The 13,003-nt window shown below is 39.7% G+C and overlaps 1 protein-coding gene across 10 annotated transcripts in view; it reads right to left on the reverse strand.

Moving 5' to 3' along the window:
- Nucleotides 1–500: 500 nt before the first annotated feature.
- DMD (dystrophin) overlaps nt 501–13,003 on the reverse strand; it is a 2,402,664-nt gene continuing 2,390,161 nt past the window's right edge. For 8 of the 10 annotated variants that reach the window (XM_025277237.3, XM_045164452.1, XM_045164449.1 and 5 more), the window contains one exon: nt 501–3,052. In XM_025277237.3, coding sequence (XP_025133022.3) covers nt 2,955–3,052 — 98 coding nt within the window. In that variant the 3' untranslated portion in view covers nt 501–2,954. Of the gene's footprint in view, nt 3,053–7,510; nt 7,543–7,616; nt 7,673–13,003 lie in introns of those variants that run through there. The other 2 variants (XM_045164450.1, XM_045164451.1) reach the window with 2 other exon arrangements.

Consider the following 13,003-nt stretch of genomic DNA (forward strand, 5'->3'; position numbering starts at 1 on the left):
TTTCCAGGCAAGAATACTGGAGTGGGTTGCCATTTCCTTCTCCAGGGGATCTTCCCACCCCAGGGATTGAACTCAGGTCTCTCACATTGCAGGCAGACTCTCTACTGTCTGAGACAGCAGGGAATCCCTGGTTTCCTGGATTTTTTCCTGAAAAAAGTATGAGGAAAGCATTTTATATGTTGAAACAAAAAGATCTATTTCAATATAATTAAGAATGGATTACTTGAGCCCATCCTTAAGTTTAAAAAATCAAGATGTATTAATGAATGCATAGAATGCTAGGTTCTAAAAAGTAGGAACCTATGTTTGTAATTGCTCATATAATACTGACACTTTGGGATACACAAGAAATTATTGATATTTATTCAGAGGGCAGTGAGGATGAAGTGGGAATAAGGTAGTGAGGGTCTTTTCACTGGCTGTGTAGATTTTTCATTTTTTGACAATATGAAAGTATTACCTATGTAAAAGTGACTAAATAAAAACAATGCAGTCGACACTTTTTTTTAACATAACTGCGTGCTTTATTGAGAATACACAGTAAAGCAGTAATATAATACAATAGTAAGGCATATATTTGGTGAAGTCTGATATGTTGTGAAAATGCAGTAAAACTGAAGTTTTAAAAAAATAATTAGTAAATGTTACAGTGTTGGTGTTAAAACACAATATATTACGACACGCAAGTAAGAACCCAGTACCTGAAAACAATGACATAACATGCCATGTGATGTTTATGTTTCAGTTACATTATGACTTACAGTTTACTACTCGGTGGTTATAAGGAACATGAAATAATGTCCAAATTAATGTGTAAAATGTAGCAATAAAGCTCTCAGTTTTTATTCAAATATTTTGAGACTCACTCCAGAACTAATGTCTAAAAGATAAAATAAAACAAAAAAGATTAAAACAAAATCAAGCACTCTATTTACCTCTGATTTTAGAATGAAACTTAAACTTCTTAGTAGGAAGTAAAGTAACCCCTTGTTTTAAATCATGGTTAAAAAAAAAAAAAAAAAAAAAGCCCAAAATCTCAGGTAAAGAAAAAGTCCAGCGTCACATAAAGGAAAAAAAAAAAAAAAAAAAAGCCAAGACTAAAATCAAATCTTCATGTCATTTGTTACCTTAGAGCTTTGGGTTTTCTTTTGGAAATTATAAAGGAAAAAGAAAATGGAGGAAAATGTTCACACAATGGACAGGTGGTGAAGCTGTGAAATCAGGTGTGCACAATTATTAGGAACACCCCAAAACCAAAGTGAGGTAGAAATAGCATGAGAAGCCATGTTTGATGTTAATTATCATTAGTAAAATAAGGAACAAAACCCACTCTCCAAAAGTTAATTACACTTGATGTAAGAGGTAACAGATTTGCAAAATGATAGCTCACAGGGTGATTTCTATTGAATGGATGATAAAAAAGAGTGAAAGACTAATAAGACAAAATGAAAGAGTAAAGCTTTTTTCCTACCAGTTAGTCCTCTTGCCTGTACCCCTCTTTTCGAATGATTTCTGTTTACTTATATATATTTAACCTGCCTAAGCCACCAAAAAGGGGTTTGGAGTACCTCTTGGAACGTTTGAATCCATTTGCGTTCCCACTCAACAAACCTGCCTGGAGTTACTTATAGAGAAAAATGCCGAACAGGGACGCAGGGTCCTGGGCGTCTGGGTGGATATTTAACAGTGTCATAATGTGATGGGGCAACTGTCTTCCACATTTTCACAAGGGTTATTTTAAATTATGTCTTGTGGCATTTACAAACTCATTGAAATGGGGAAAAAACTTACAAAACTGGAAAACCAAGACACCCACTACTGTTTGTGAGAAAAGAACTGCGCTGTAATTATAAAGCTCTCTCTGTAAGGTTATGAACAGTTATCCAATCCTTTACATGAAGAGCGGTCTGCTCTCTCTGAGGGAATCTACAGCCCTCCTGCCTGGGAGTTAAAAATGCCTTCAGATGCTCTTTCGTCAAAGCATCACTAACTCTAAACTGTGGCATTGTCAGCAGCAGGAAGCTGAATGTATCAACTAGTGGATTACTCTGACATAATAAGTCCTGTGTATTCATTCATATGTCCCTTAAAAAATTCAATACTCTAGTTGTCAGTGGAAAGTTCAAAATGAGAAACATCTGGAACCCTAGACCATGTTTTAGTGTGGTAGTTTCCTTCTGGCTTCAGGCTCCAGGGAGGATTCATTCTAGACCAAGCAGGTGAGCCTGGGTGATGAGAAGCACTTTCTTTCCATTAGGAAGTGGCAAGAACATTTGAATGAGAAATTTTAAATGTCTCTTGAAATTTATATTTACCTGTATACCTACAGTGCTTACATACTGATAGACATATAGATGTGTAAAATGAAAACCCATGGCCAGTCCCACTCAGTCAACAATTCCAAACAGAGCTATGTGAAGTAGTCATTTGGTGGTCTTAGAGGAAGTCCTATCTTTAATATGCAAGAAAAGAAAAAAAATCCATGAATTTCATATGGATACCACGCTAAAAGGATGCAAAACAATGCGCTGCCTCAGTTTGTGTGTGTGTGTGTGTGTGTGTGTGTGTGTGTGTAGGTATGTGTTTGTTTTTAGGGGTTTTTATAAACAACTTTTTTTTTAATAAAGCACACATTAGTTTACAATCTTTCTTTATAACTGTTATAAATTTTTAAACAACCCAAAATGCGTTCCATATAAAGAAATGGCAAGTTATTTAGCTATCAAGATTTTACATGTAGTTTTCTTTTAACTTTTTGTACAATTGCATAGACGTGTAAAACCTGCCATTGTTAACAAAACAATAACAGACTTAGAAACTACTGAAATCTACAGTATAGTACCACTACCCTTCACAAAAATATAGATTTTTTTTCTTGTAAACTCTTACTGTCTAATCCTCTTGGTTGTATGAATATTATAAAAACCATGCGGGAATCAGGAGTTGTAAAACATTTATTCTGCCCCTTCTTCATCTGTCATAACTGAAACTAAGGACTCCATCGCTCTGCCCAAATCATCTGCCAAGTGGAAAAGGCTTCCTACATTGTGTCCTGGAAAACAAACAGAGAGAGAGAGACTTGATGCAAGGTGCAGAGATCATCACCCCAACTCTTTGCTGCTGTGGAAATCATCCCCCGTTTCTAGGTGAAGACAACACAGACGCTGCATCGAGGGGGATACACAACAGGGCTTGGTTTTTCACCAGTGTTCCAGGAAGAAGCAAAGCCTTGTTAATGAAGCCATTCCACATTGTTAGTATCAGCCTCCTATCAGGGATCAGACTCTTAGCATCATAGAAATGGCAAAAGTCCAAGACTATACTCCTCTTATCAGGATTCCATGGATAAGCGCACGATTCCTGTTGTAAGAGGAATAATTCATGGTGGCATGTATCTTTTCCACCTTGTTGTAGGAGAATATTTACTATGTACTTGTATTTAAAAGAAAATTTGTTTTTACTATCAAACAACCACCACCATAACTATCACCACCAGCATCACCACCACCACACTCTACCATCGCCATGATGTGAAGTCTTCATCTCAAGGCTGTTACAAGCTGTTGGCTCACATCTAAGGCTATGGTGGAGGTGACTGTTTTCTCTCTGTTCTTACTTGAATTGAAAGAAACTCTTGACCTTTTTATGCACTACTAACATTTGAATTAGGAAGCTTCAGGGAAAAAAAAAATCACTTTTGGCTCCAAATTATTTGAGAGCCTAATTAGAATATGATCCACATGTGTAGCATGCCTTTGTATATCCTGTGAATCCATTTTTGATCTCCTCATAAATGAGGGTTAAAGAATAGCCTTTTAATAATAATATGACATGACCTAGTATTAATTCCCCAGCATGGAGCATAAAGGCAGCCCAATGTCTCTTGGTACTTTGTGGTGAAATTCAGATCTAGAGTAAGATAATTTGAGACATACTTTATGACTTGCCTTTTCATGTATGTCCCATATTTTTATACGGCTAATTTTAATTCTTGGATATTATTAAATCATTCTACTATTCAAGTACTGCCTTTGAAAGGAAAAATGCTTTACTAGGCTATTACTACCTTGCCATGTATCAACTTTACAGATTCCCATAATAATTGTTAAAATCCCTATAAAAATTAAAGATAGACTAGGGCAGGCATTCTAGTCTAATATTTATTTCAAGAGACATATCGGTTTTAAATATACGAGAGGATCTGAAGAGGATTCATAGGCTGGCACTTAAACAGCCATGGCACCGGATCAAGTTAAGACTTAGTAAAAGTTTAAGGCAGTGCAGCCATTTATATTATGGTGACCAAGTTTGTAAATCTCTTTGAGCTTTATTAGGGCAGAAACTTTCAGTGAGGACTAATTGTGCTGTAAAAAAATTTACTCCGGATTTTGGGTTTTCTAAACCATAAAAACCACACAAAGACATAGTGAGTCCTTTGCTGCTCCTCAAAGCACAGATATCAACCTGATGCCAGCAGGTTAGAGAACTTCCCTTGTGTCTTCTCTGGGAAAGCTGTACAATTATTCATGTGTGGTTGAAAATAGATGGACTAACTGCAAATTTTAAATTGCTTACAATCTTAACAACAGTCACTGAAACCACTAAAAGCAAAAACCCAAGATTCTTACAACCTGACACCTAAATATAATTCCAACCATTTCTCATGACCCACAGCTGCCTATAGTATAGTCCACCTGGTGGCTAGAAACATGTATTATGAAACAGGCCAGAAATCACTTTTCCCCCCATCAGCTGATTAACAATGATTACAAAGGGCCTATTTTAGACTGTGTACCAGGAGATGTAGAAAGCGGTTCAAAAGATAATCAAGACAAAGAAATGCATTTATAGATTAGATAGCCAGGTGGTACTTTTCCTACTCAAAATGGTGTTCAGTTACTACACGGAAGAAAAAGTCTTGAGTCTCTTAAGAGGCCTAAGTTCTAGGGGTATCTGCTGTTTACAAAGTTACCAGGTCAAGCAGAGGGTCATGGTTCTTAATATACCACACACATGCCCACAAAATGTTAGGTGGCCGTTAACCTATCCAGATGGTTAAATGTTCACAAATGACCTCATGGCTGTCCAAAAAATGAACGTATCTATATGATGCCCTTCATGACTGTGTTTACCTATACCCATTTCACCAGAAAAACAATTCTACAGTTTTCCATGGAGGTTTTCCTTCGAGCCAAAAAAAAAAACCCACAATTCTCTTGCTCGAAATATTGCCCCGAAGAAATCATACACCTGAACCTGCTGGAGGCATAAACCACACACAAGTAGGGACACAGAAAATAAACGTTTGTATCCTGCGTTTATTATCCATGTGTGGAAGGCAGCAGACCAGTGAGAGCCTTCATTTCACCTGACAGATTGTTCTAAAGCCAAAATGAAAATCTCGTAACTAGGAGCACTAGAGGCCCTGAAAAACAGGCAGGATTCAGACATCTGCGATGAGCTTCAGGCACAAGTAGACCGAAAAATCTGTCTATAGCAAGTATTCATTTCATCCATTCTTAAGCAAGGACTGTTGACGAGAATGGCACCGTGCATTTAACATTAGGCTAGCTGCATGTTTTTCCGAGTCGGCGTGAACTGTGACACACTGAGTTGCACGCGCCACCTCTGCCTCAGGGAGCTGTCTGCTGCAGTGATTGGAACTGAGAATTTCTGGCAGAGCCCCAAGACCTCAAGAGCAATCTGGCACTCTGTTTTTTAAAAAACACCATTCCCAAAGAAATGGTGAGCATTCAACTGGCCAAAGGAACAGCCAGAATACTGTGGTGAAATGTGCTTATCTTCTCTCCTAGAATGTAATCTTGGAAGAAAATATCTGGTCTACTGTACATTTGGGGGTTATTTTCATAACAATAAAAAACATCACTATTATTTTGATTCCCTGACTTCCTGGAAACTTGTCTGACTGTAATACACCTCAGGTAGTAAAGTTTCCACATGCCTGTGGGACTTCAATTACATGTGCTGGTCTTTTCTAAAAGTCATTCATAAGAGACATATGTTCAGGGTGGTTAAAAAAAGACAGTGCAACTTTTTACCACAAGTTAAAATAAATTTTAAGGGGAACTTACCATCAGAGTGAACCCAAGAAGTCTCACATTAGAAGGCAAACCGTCAGGAGCATTCAATACTTCACAGATTCAGGTTTCCTGTTTCTCCTCCCAGCCCACCACTCCCCTCCCTCGGACCCCACAAGCCTTGGAAGGGATGGAGACACACTGGAGGGTCATTCAGTCGATTAGACCTGATGGCATGGTTTGGCAGAATTTCCAGTGTGACTCCTTACATTTAAATGAATCAGTGGCTACTCTTGTCCATGCTCTTGCTAAGGATTCAGAACCCTCTCCTAAGGACTCCCCACCCATCCAGCCTGTCTCCCACCACAGTATACGCTATTGCCAGCCACGGGAGAGCATTCCTTCTTGCTTCCTTCATACTCAACTCTTGGTAAGCACGATCTTGTTTCATTTGGGCTGTCACTCAATATGTCATTTCGTGAGGTAATTCAGTGTTTACATAATATTCCAGATAGTATGCAGAAAGAAGTGGCTTTTACTATTAAACCCCAAACCACATTCAGTGATAGCACTGTACCCTACCTATAAAAGGCATTAAAAAAGTCCCTCTAGATTCCAAAATTCACTTTTTATTCCTGACTGGGTGTGGGTCTATTTGGCTCCAGATGCCAAGTTAAAAACAAACAAACAAACTCCTCTAATGGGCAAGTTGAGATGTCATATGCTTTTCACACATCGTTTTCTAAGTGGCAGTAAAGCACATAGTTATGAGCGTGGCTCTGGACCCAGACTGCCTGGATTCAAATCCTGGCTCTGTCACCTTGGACACCCTGCTTACCCACTTATTGACTCAGTTTCCTTATCTTTAAAACGGGGTTGATATGAGTACCTACCTCAGAGGCTTGTTGTGAAGATTACATAATGAAAAAGATGGCAAGTGCTTAGAAAAGTCCTTGGGAAACAGTAAGTACTCAAAAAAAAAAATGTTAGCTAAAGTGGGAAACAGAGAGTGTAGGAACCAGGAAAAAGAAAATGAAAACAAAATGAAGACATCCCAGAAGAATAAAAACCAAGGGCACTGGCAGAAAACACTAGGGTCTTGGAAGTGGAAGGAAGCTTTATGACTCATCGACTATGTGCGAGGCTAAATGTATTGTGAAGATTTTTTTTGTTGCAAATGGCAACAGATGATGAACTTCAGGATCCCAACTTAGGGACTATGAAGGGTTGCCCTTTAAGAGAGTCCTGTTCCCCCAACCCCTGGTCCTGTTGTCATGGTGATGACAATGGCCATGAACATTTGAGGCATGTTCCTCATGAGCTGCAAGTGGAGAGGTGACTACCATCCTTACATGATGACACGTGTAATACACACATGCGCGTGCACGCACACAATTCTTACACAGACGCCAAACATAGAAAGCGGGATGAGACAGACAGAAGCCATGGCTGTGAGCCTGAATCTCACTAACCTCTCTCATTGGCTTCCCAGGGGTATTTCTTCCTTTAATAATAGAGAGAGGAAGAGGCAGAGATATCAGAAAGGAAAAAAAAACATGCATAAATATACAGTTTCATACCAATTTGCTTCTTTTACCAAACAAATGTTGAGATGACAATTCATTTATCCCCTTCTGGAAAAAAAAAAAAAAACAGAAACAAAAAACCCAAAAGACACATCCAGTCAAATAACCTTTACATACACTTAAAATCGGTGTAAACAGATAACATGATCCAGGAGACATCACTCAGAGGATCCATAGAGCTCATGTGTTTAAGTGGATGAAAGCTGGCTTGGCAGGGAAACCTGACAAGCTGAGGATTGTTTTCAAGGGCAACTGTAGAATCTCAAGTTTACTGGCCAAAAATCTCAGAATCTCTTCATTGTCCACTTGACAAGCAACACCCAAACCATACACGGAAGTTGGTTTGGAGTGCCAAAAATCTGCACTGCGAAAGCAAGGTGGAACACTGCTTCTTAGAGCCTAGATCCCATCCTCTCGGGAGAACTTGTTCTGTCTGATAGGAGCTCAGCATGTCTGTGACGGGACTGGGGGCATTGGAGAAAACGGAAACAAAGCAGGGAGGAGTTAAGTCCCACTATGGGCAAGCCATGGAGCACAATTCAGCAATGAGCCTTCACCTTCCACCTCGTGATTCAGCAGATCCCGGGAGCCTGGAGGGTCAGCCACAGACCCCCCTGGCCTTGTTGGTGTTCTAGAATCCTATGTCTGTGCATGCGGTTATGTGTTTTCAAAAAGCAGGCTGTGCTGAGAAAGTTTTGCTATGCTAGTATTTATAACTGGACAGAAAATGAGGGACTGCTGATCATACCTGGCACATCTCGGGCACATAATCTCCTTTTTATCTCCAGGGTACCCCAAAGTGAAGTACTGGTTGTTAAACTTTGGCTTTAATAGTGGGATATTTCCTAAAACAATCTTCTCTGGAGTCCAGTATGTAGAGCAAGATATAAGCAGAGCAGAGCCCCTTCCTCCAACAAACCATGGTCAGTGAGCAAGCCATGGCTCCAAAAGGACCTACGAACCCGGGATTCCTTGTCTAGAGCAAAGAGGTCTGGAGCTACTCATCCAGAAGAAAGCTTTCAAAACTCAAGCCTAGGGTTGAACTTCTAGCATACAGGTAAAGGTTTTCTAAGTATGACCTTCTCTTGCTTCCCCCTTCCTTCCAAATTTTCCTGATTTAGCCCTTTCTTGGGGATACAAAAACGGCAGGCATGGTGATGTAATAAACATGGTCAAGGTATTCACAATGCTCTTCAAATCAGAAAAGAGAGACAAAAAAGTACTGACTTAGCAGTTGTGGGCATTTCCAGTGGTAGGACCATAGCAGACAATGGGAAAAAGGAAAAGGGGAGAACAGCATCATTTTTGAGGGCCCAAACCCAGCGTGAATGAATCATCTATTCTCCTTGACACCACTGGCAAAATGAAAAAGAAATCTTTTACTTCATGGTTATACTGTCTGGTGGTAGAATTAACTCTCTTCCCCTATAAGACTATATGAGCTCCTTGAAGGTGGGTCCACATGTTGCTCACCTACCTCTCTATCCCCAATACCTCTACTGTACCTTGACACTGTGGGTATTTGGTAACTGCCAGGTGAACTAAGGTAGGAAGGTCGCCACACTAGGTCATGGCCAAGAGTCCTTTGATGTTTTTGGACACTTGGCCTTGCTTGCTATCCTTTAGCTTGGATGCCAAGGGCTGCTAACTGGTTCTGGCTTGTAACTTGGGTCTATTTTTCTATTTTTTTATTTTAAATATAGTTGATTTACAATGTGTTAGTTTCATGTATATAGTAAAGTGATTCATATATATATATGAATACATATGTATGTATGTTGTGGTGGTTGTTTAGTCACTAAGTTGTGTCTGACTCTTTGCAACCCCATGCACTGTAACCTGCCAGGCTCCTCTGTCCATGGGATTTCCCAGGCAAGAATACCGGGGTGGGCTGCCATTTCCTTCTCCAGGGGATCTTCCCGACCCAAGAATAGAACACACGTCTCCTTTGTCTCCTGCACTGCAGGTGGATTCTTTACTACTGAGCCACCTGGGAAGCTATATGTGTGTATGTAGTATGTATGTGTGTGTGTGTGTGTATATACACACACACACACATATATATATATAGTTATTCTTTTTTGGGGGGTAAGTTTTTTTAAGAATTTTTTGATGTGGACCATTTTTAAAGTTTTTATGGAATTTGTTACAATATTGCTTTTTTTTATGTTTTGGATTTTTTATTTTTTTGCCACCCATCATGTTTCCCAGTCAGGGATTGAACCCACACCCCCTGCATTGGAAGATGAAGTCTTAACTGCTGGACCACCAGGGAAGTCCCTATATATTGTTTTTCTGATTCTTTTCCCACAGAAGTTATTACAAAATATTGAGTCTGGTTCCCTGTGCTATACAGTAGGTCCTTGACTTGGGTGTATTTTTAAAGACTTCAGAACCTTAGGAAGGTCAGGGTTGTTAGAAAGCAATGTGATTTAGTTCTGGAATGTAATTATAGTTACTAGAATGATAAAGGTTACAGATCTTTATTAATTCTTCACCAAGCCATATTCAGAGCTCAGGATCAACTGGTCACTGCTGAAGGTGCAGCAGATGCTTTGGATTGTTTCAGGCACCTCTTCAGAAGCCATGCTTTCTGTGAAATGGACCTCCCCAAGTTACATGATCCCTAAGTTCTTTCAAAAACCCTCCCTTGTCACTTTGGGTTCTGGTGTGCTTATTAGCATAGTACAAACGGAGGTCCACTGTGTGTTTAAAAAGACTTAAAACACATGTTTTCTGCTTGTATCAGGAGTAGTTTCTATGCTGGCAAAACAAAGGCTCACTGGTTGCGTCATTAAACAAAAATCTTTACTAATAAATCAAGTACCAGATAAAAGTTGCATTGCAAAAACACATTCTTTGGAAATGAGTCTCCTTAGACTTTGGGTTAGGGGGTCCATCTGGCAATGTGGTATGCTGTCTGTCAGGAAATGAATCAAGAGAAAAGAGGAAGTGTGTCGGGGAGTCCTGAGTCTAAATAAAGGGCTTGATCAGGTCTGGAGAAGTCACATTTCCTCAGGCAGTGGGAACCCAAGATGATTGGCTGTTAATTCATTGTTCAGAGTCATAGTCCCAGGATGTTCCTATTTCTGGGTATCTTTATTAGCTTCTGTATCTCAGTTCACTGACTGTTTTTAAAAGTTCAGGAAGAATGAGTCCCTTTTAAGGATCTCTGTTTCATTACAAGTAAAAGAAGACTGAAATGGCTATAGTTGATTGAAAATGCAGGGTCTTTGGTGAACACGGATATAAATGTATAAATCAATTCAGAGGCAAAGTTTTGCTGAGCTTTGCAGCATTGAAATCTGTGACTGTACATACATCATGAGCTAGAGTGGACAACAATGTAATCATGTAAAGCCGGAGTTGGCAAAGTTGCTCTGTAGAGGGCCAGATAGTAAGTATTTCAGGCTTTGTCAGTCACATGGTCTCTGGAACAGCTCTTCAGCTCTGGCACAACTATCTGCCCTTGGAGTGAGAAAGCCTCCGTAGACAATATGTAAATGAGTGGGGGTGGCTGTGTTATGATGACAGTTTAGTTATAAAGGCAGGTAGTGAGCCAGATTTGGCCCACAGACTGCAGTTCACCGACCTCTGATGTAAAGGAGCTTGGATCCTTTCCGGAAGTCGAGAGGAAAGAGAAGGGAGCCCCAAGGGGGCCCGGGACTAGGATGCTTCCATCCATCTGCAGGCTTTCTGTTGTTCTTCCATGAAAGAACCACAGACAAGGCTTGAATTGTAGGTTTTGCAGAGCTGTTGGGTTGCTAATTTAGAGGCATTTAACAGACTGTATGTGGGCTTATCTCGGAGGGGGAGTATGAGAGAGGATGGCATGGGGCTGTTGGGGATAAAAATAATGTCAGCGGGTAAAAGATGATACAGGCAGCAGACAGACCCGACTAACAGTGCTGACCGCTTCCTGAGTTGTCTCACTGCACTAAGAGCTTATCTGGGATCCTATCATTAATGTATATGGACAGTGACACCTCATTTTTACAGGGGCCAATACAAACCCTGACTAGGGAAGCATTTTCTTTCACGAATGTGCGTGCATCAAAAAAAACTCTTTGTTTGACTGCTAAATGATCAGAGATGTGTGGACAAATTGCTTCAAGAGTTGATGTTAAAATGATGTTTATTGTTCGTTCTAACCACGTAGCATTCCTATAGAATGATGGTGGGGATTTAGAAATTATCTTATGATAGATAATGATTCTTATTACAGTAGAGCTCAACTCCTCCATTTATAGACACAGGGATAGATTATATAGATAGATTAAATAGATTAACTACAAATTGGCCAACATTCTGGGTTTAGAATACACCAAGGCCCTCAAAGCTCCTCTGGTGGTTGTGAGTAACTAACCAGAGCTAGAGATTCATCAGGAAAGATAGGATTGCAAAGCTAAACACGCATACATGCTCAGTGTGAACTCCCTGCAGTTTAGAGCCATTCTGAGACAGGGTAGTGCTGACTATCACCTGATCACTAAGTGGAGGAGCAGGCAGCTCCCTTTATTAATTCGTAGAACAGTTTAGCAAGGCCATCAAGGTAAAAGCTGAAGCTCAACTGAACGAGGCTCTTCCCTCCTTTGGGTATCCAGGTACTTCTAGTGGAATGGTGAAGATTAGCTGATACCTGAAGAGTTACTGCTAAGTCAGAACTGTGGGAGAGTGTAACAAAAAAGTTGTGAATTTAAAGTACACACTCCCCTATTTATATGTTTTATATTTATGAAAAACATAATACTAAAAAGTCTTTTCCTCTGTGGGCAATTACCTAGCAGGGTTAAGGAAACCATGAGGTGGTATTTAATAGCACTTTTCCACTAAATGTCAGACCTTTGGGTCTGACATCTGTTTTAAGATATGCAAACAGCTGTCCAAGACAGCTGTAGCAAGCATGAACTTCACTTTTTGTAATACACCAATGGGAACGTGGATGGCAGACTTAGATGAAAAATCCAGTGTTCTCTAAGACACTAGCCAGGTCTTGGCAGAAACTTCCATGGTGAAACTTTTAAAACATCATTAAAAAAAATATATATATATTCACCTGGGTCAGGAAAGCTGAAATCAGTTACAGCAGTATTTTTTTTTTTTCCGGTGAAAATGCAACATTTAATTTTGTATGTCTGTTCTGATTTTTTCAATGCATGGATCTTACTTGTTTCTTTATTAATAAAAGACTGCAGTTGACCTTTAAACAACATGGGTCTGAACTGCGTGGATCCACTTACACACAGATTGTTTTCAATAAATAATAGTACCTGTATTTTCATTTAACAGATCTTTAACATAAGTGTAGGGAATAGTGTACTCGATTATGGATCACAGTGCTGCTGCTGCTGCTGCTGCTAAGTCGCTTCAGTCGTGTCT

The sequence above is a fragment of the Bubalus bubalis genome, chromosome X, assembly GCF_019923935.1.
Source record: "Bubalus bubalis isolate 160015118507 breed Murrah chromosome X, NDDB_SH_1, whole genome shotgun sequence".
NCBI classification, from domain to species: Eukaryota; Metazoa; Chordata; class Mammalia; order Artiodactyla; family Bovidae; genus Bubalus; species Bubalus bubalis.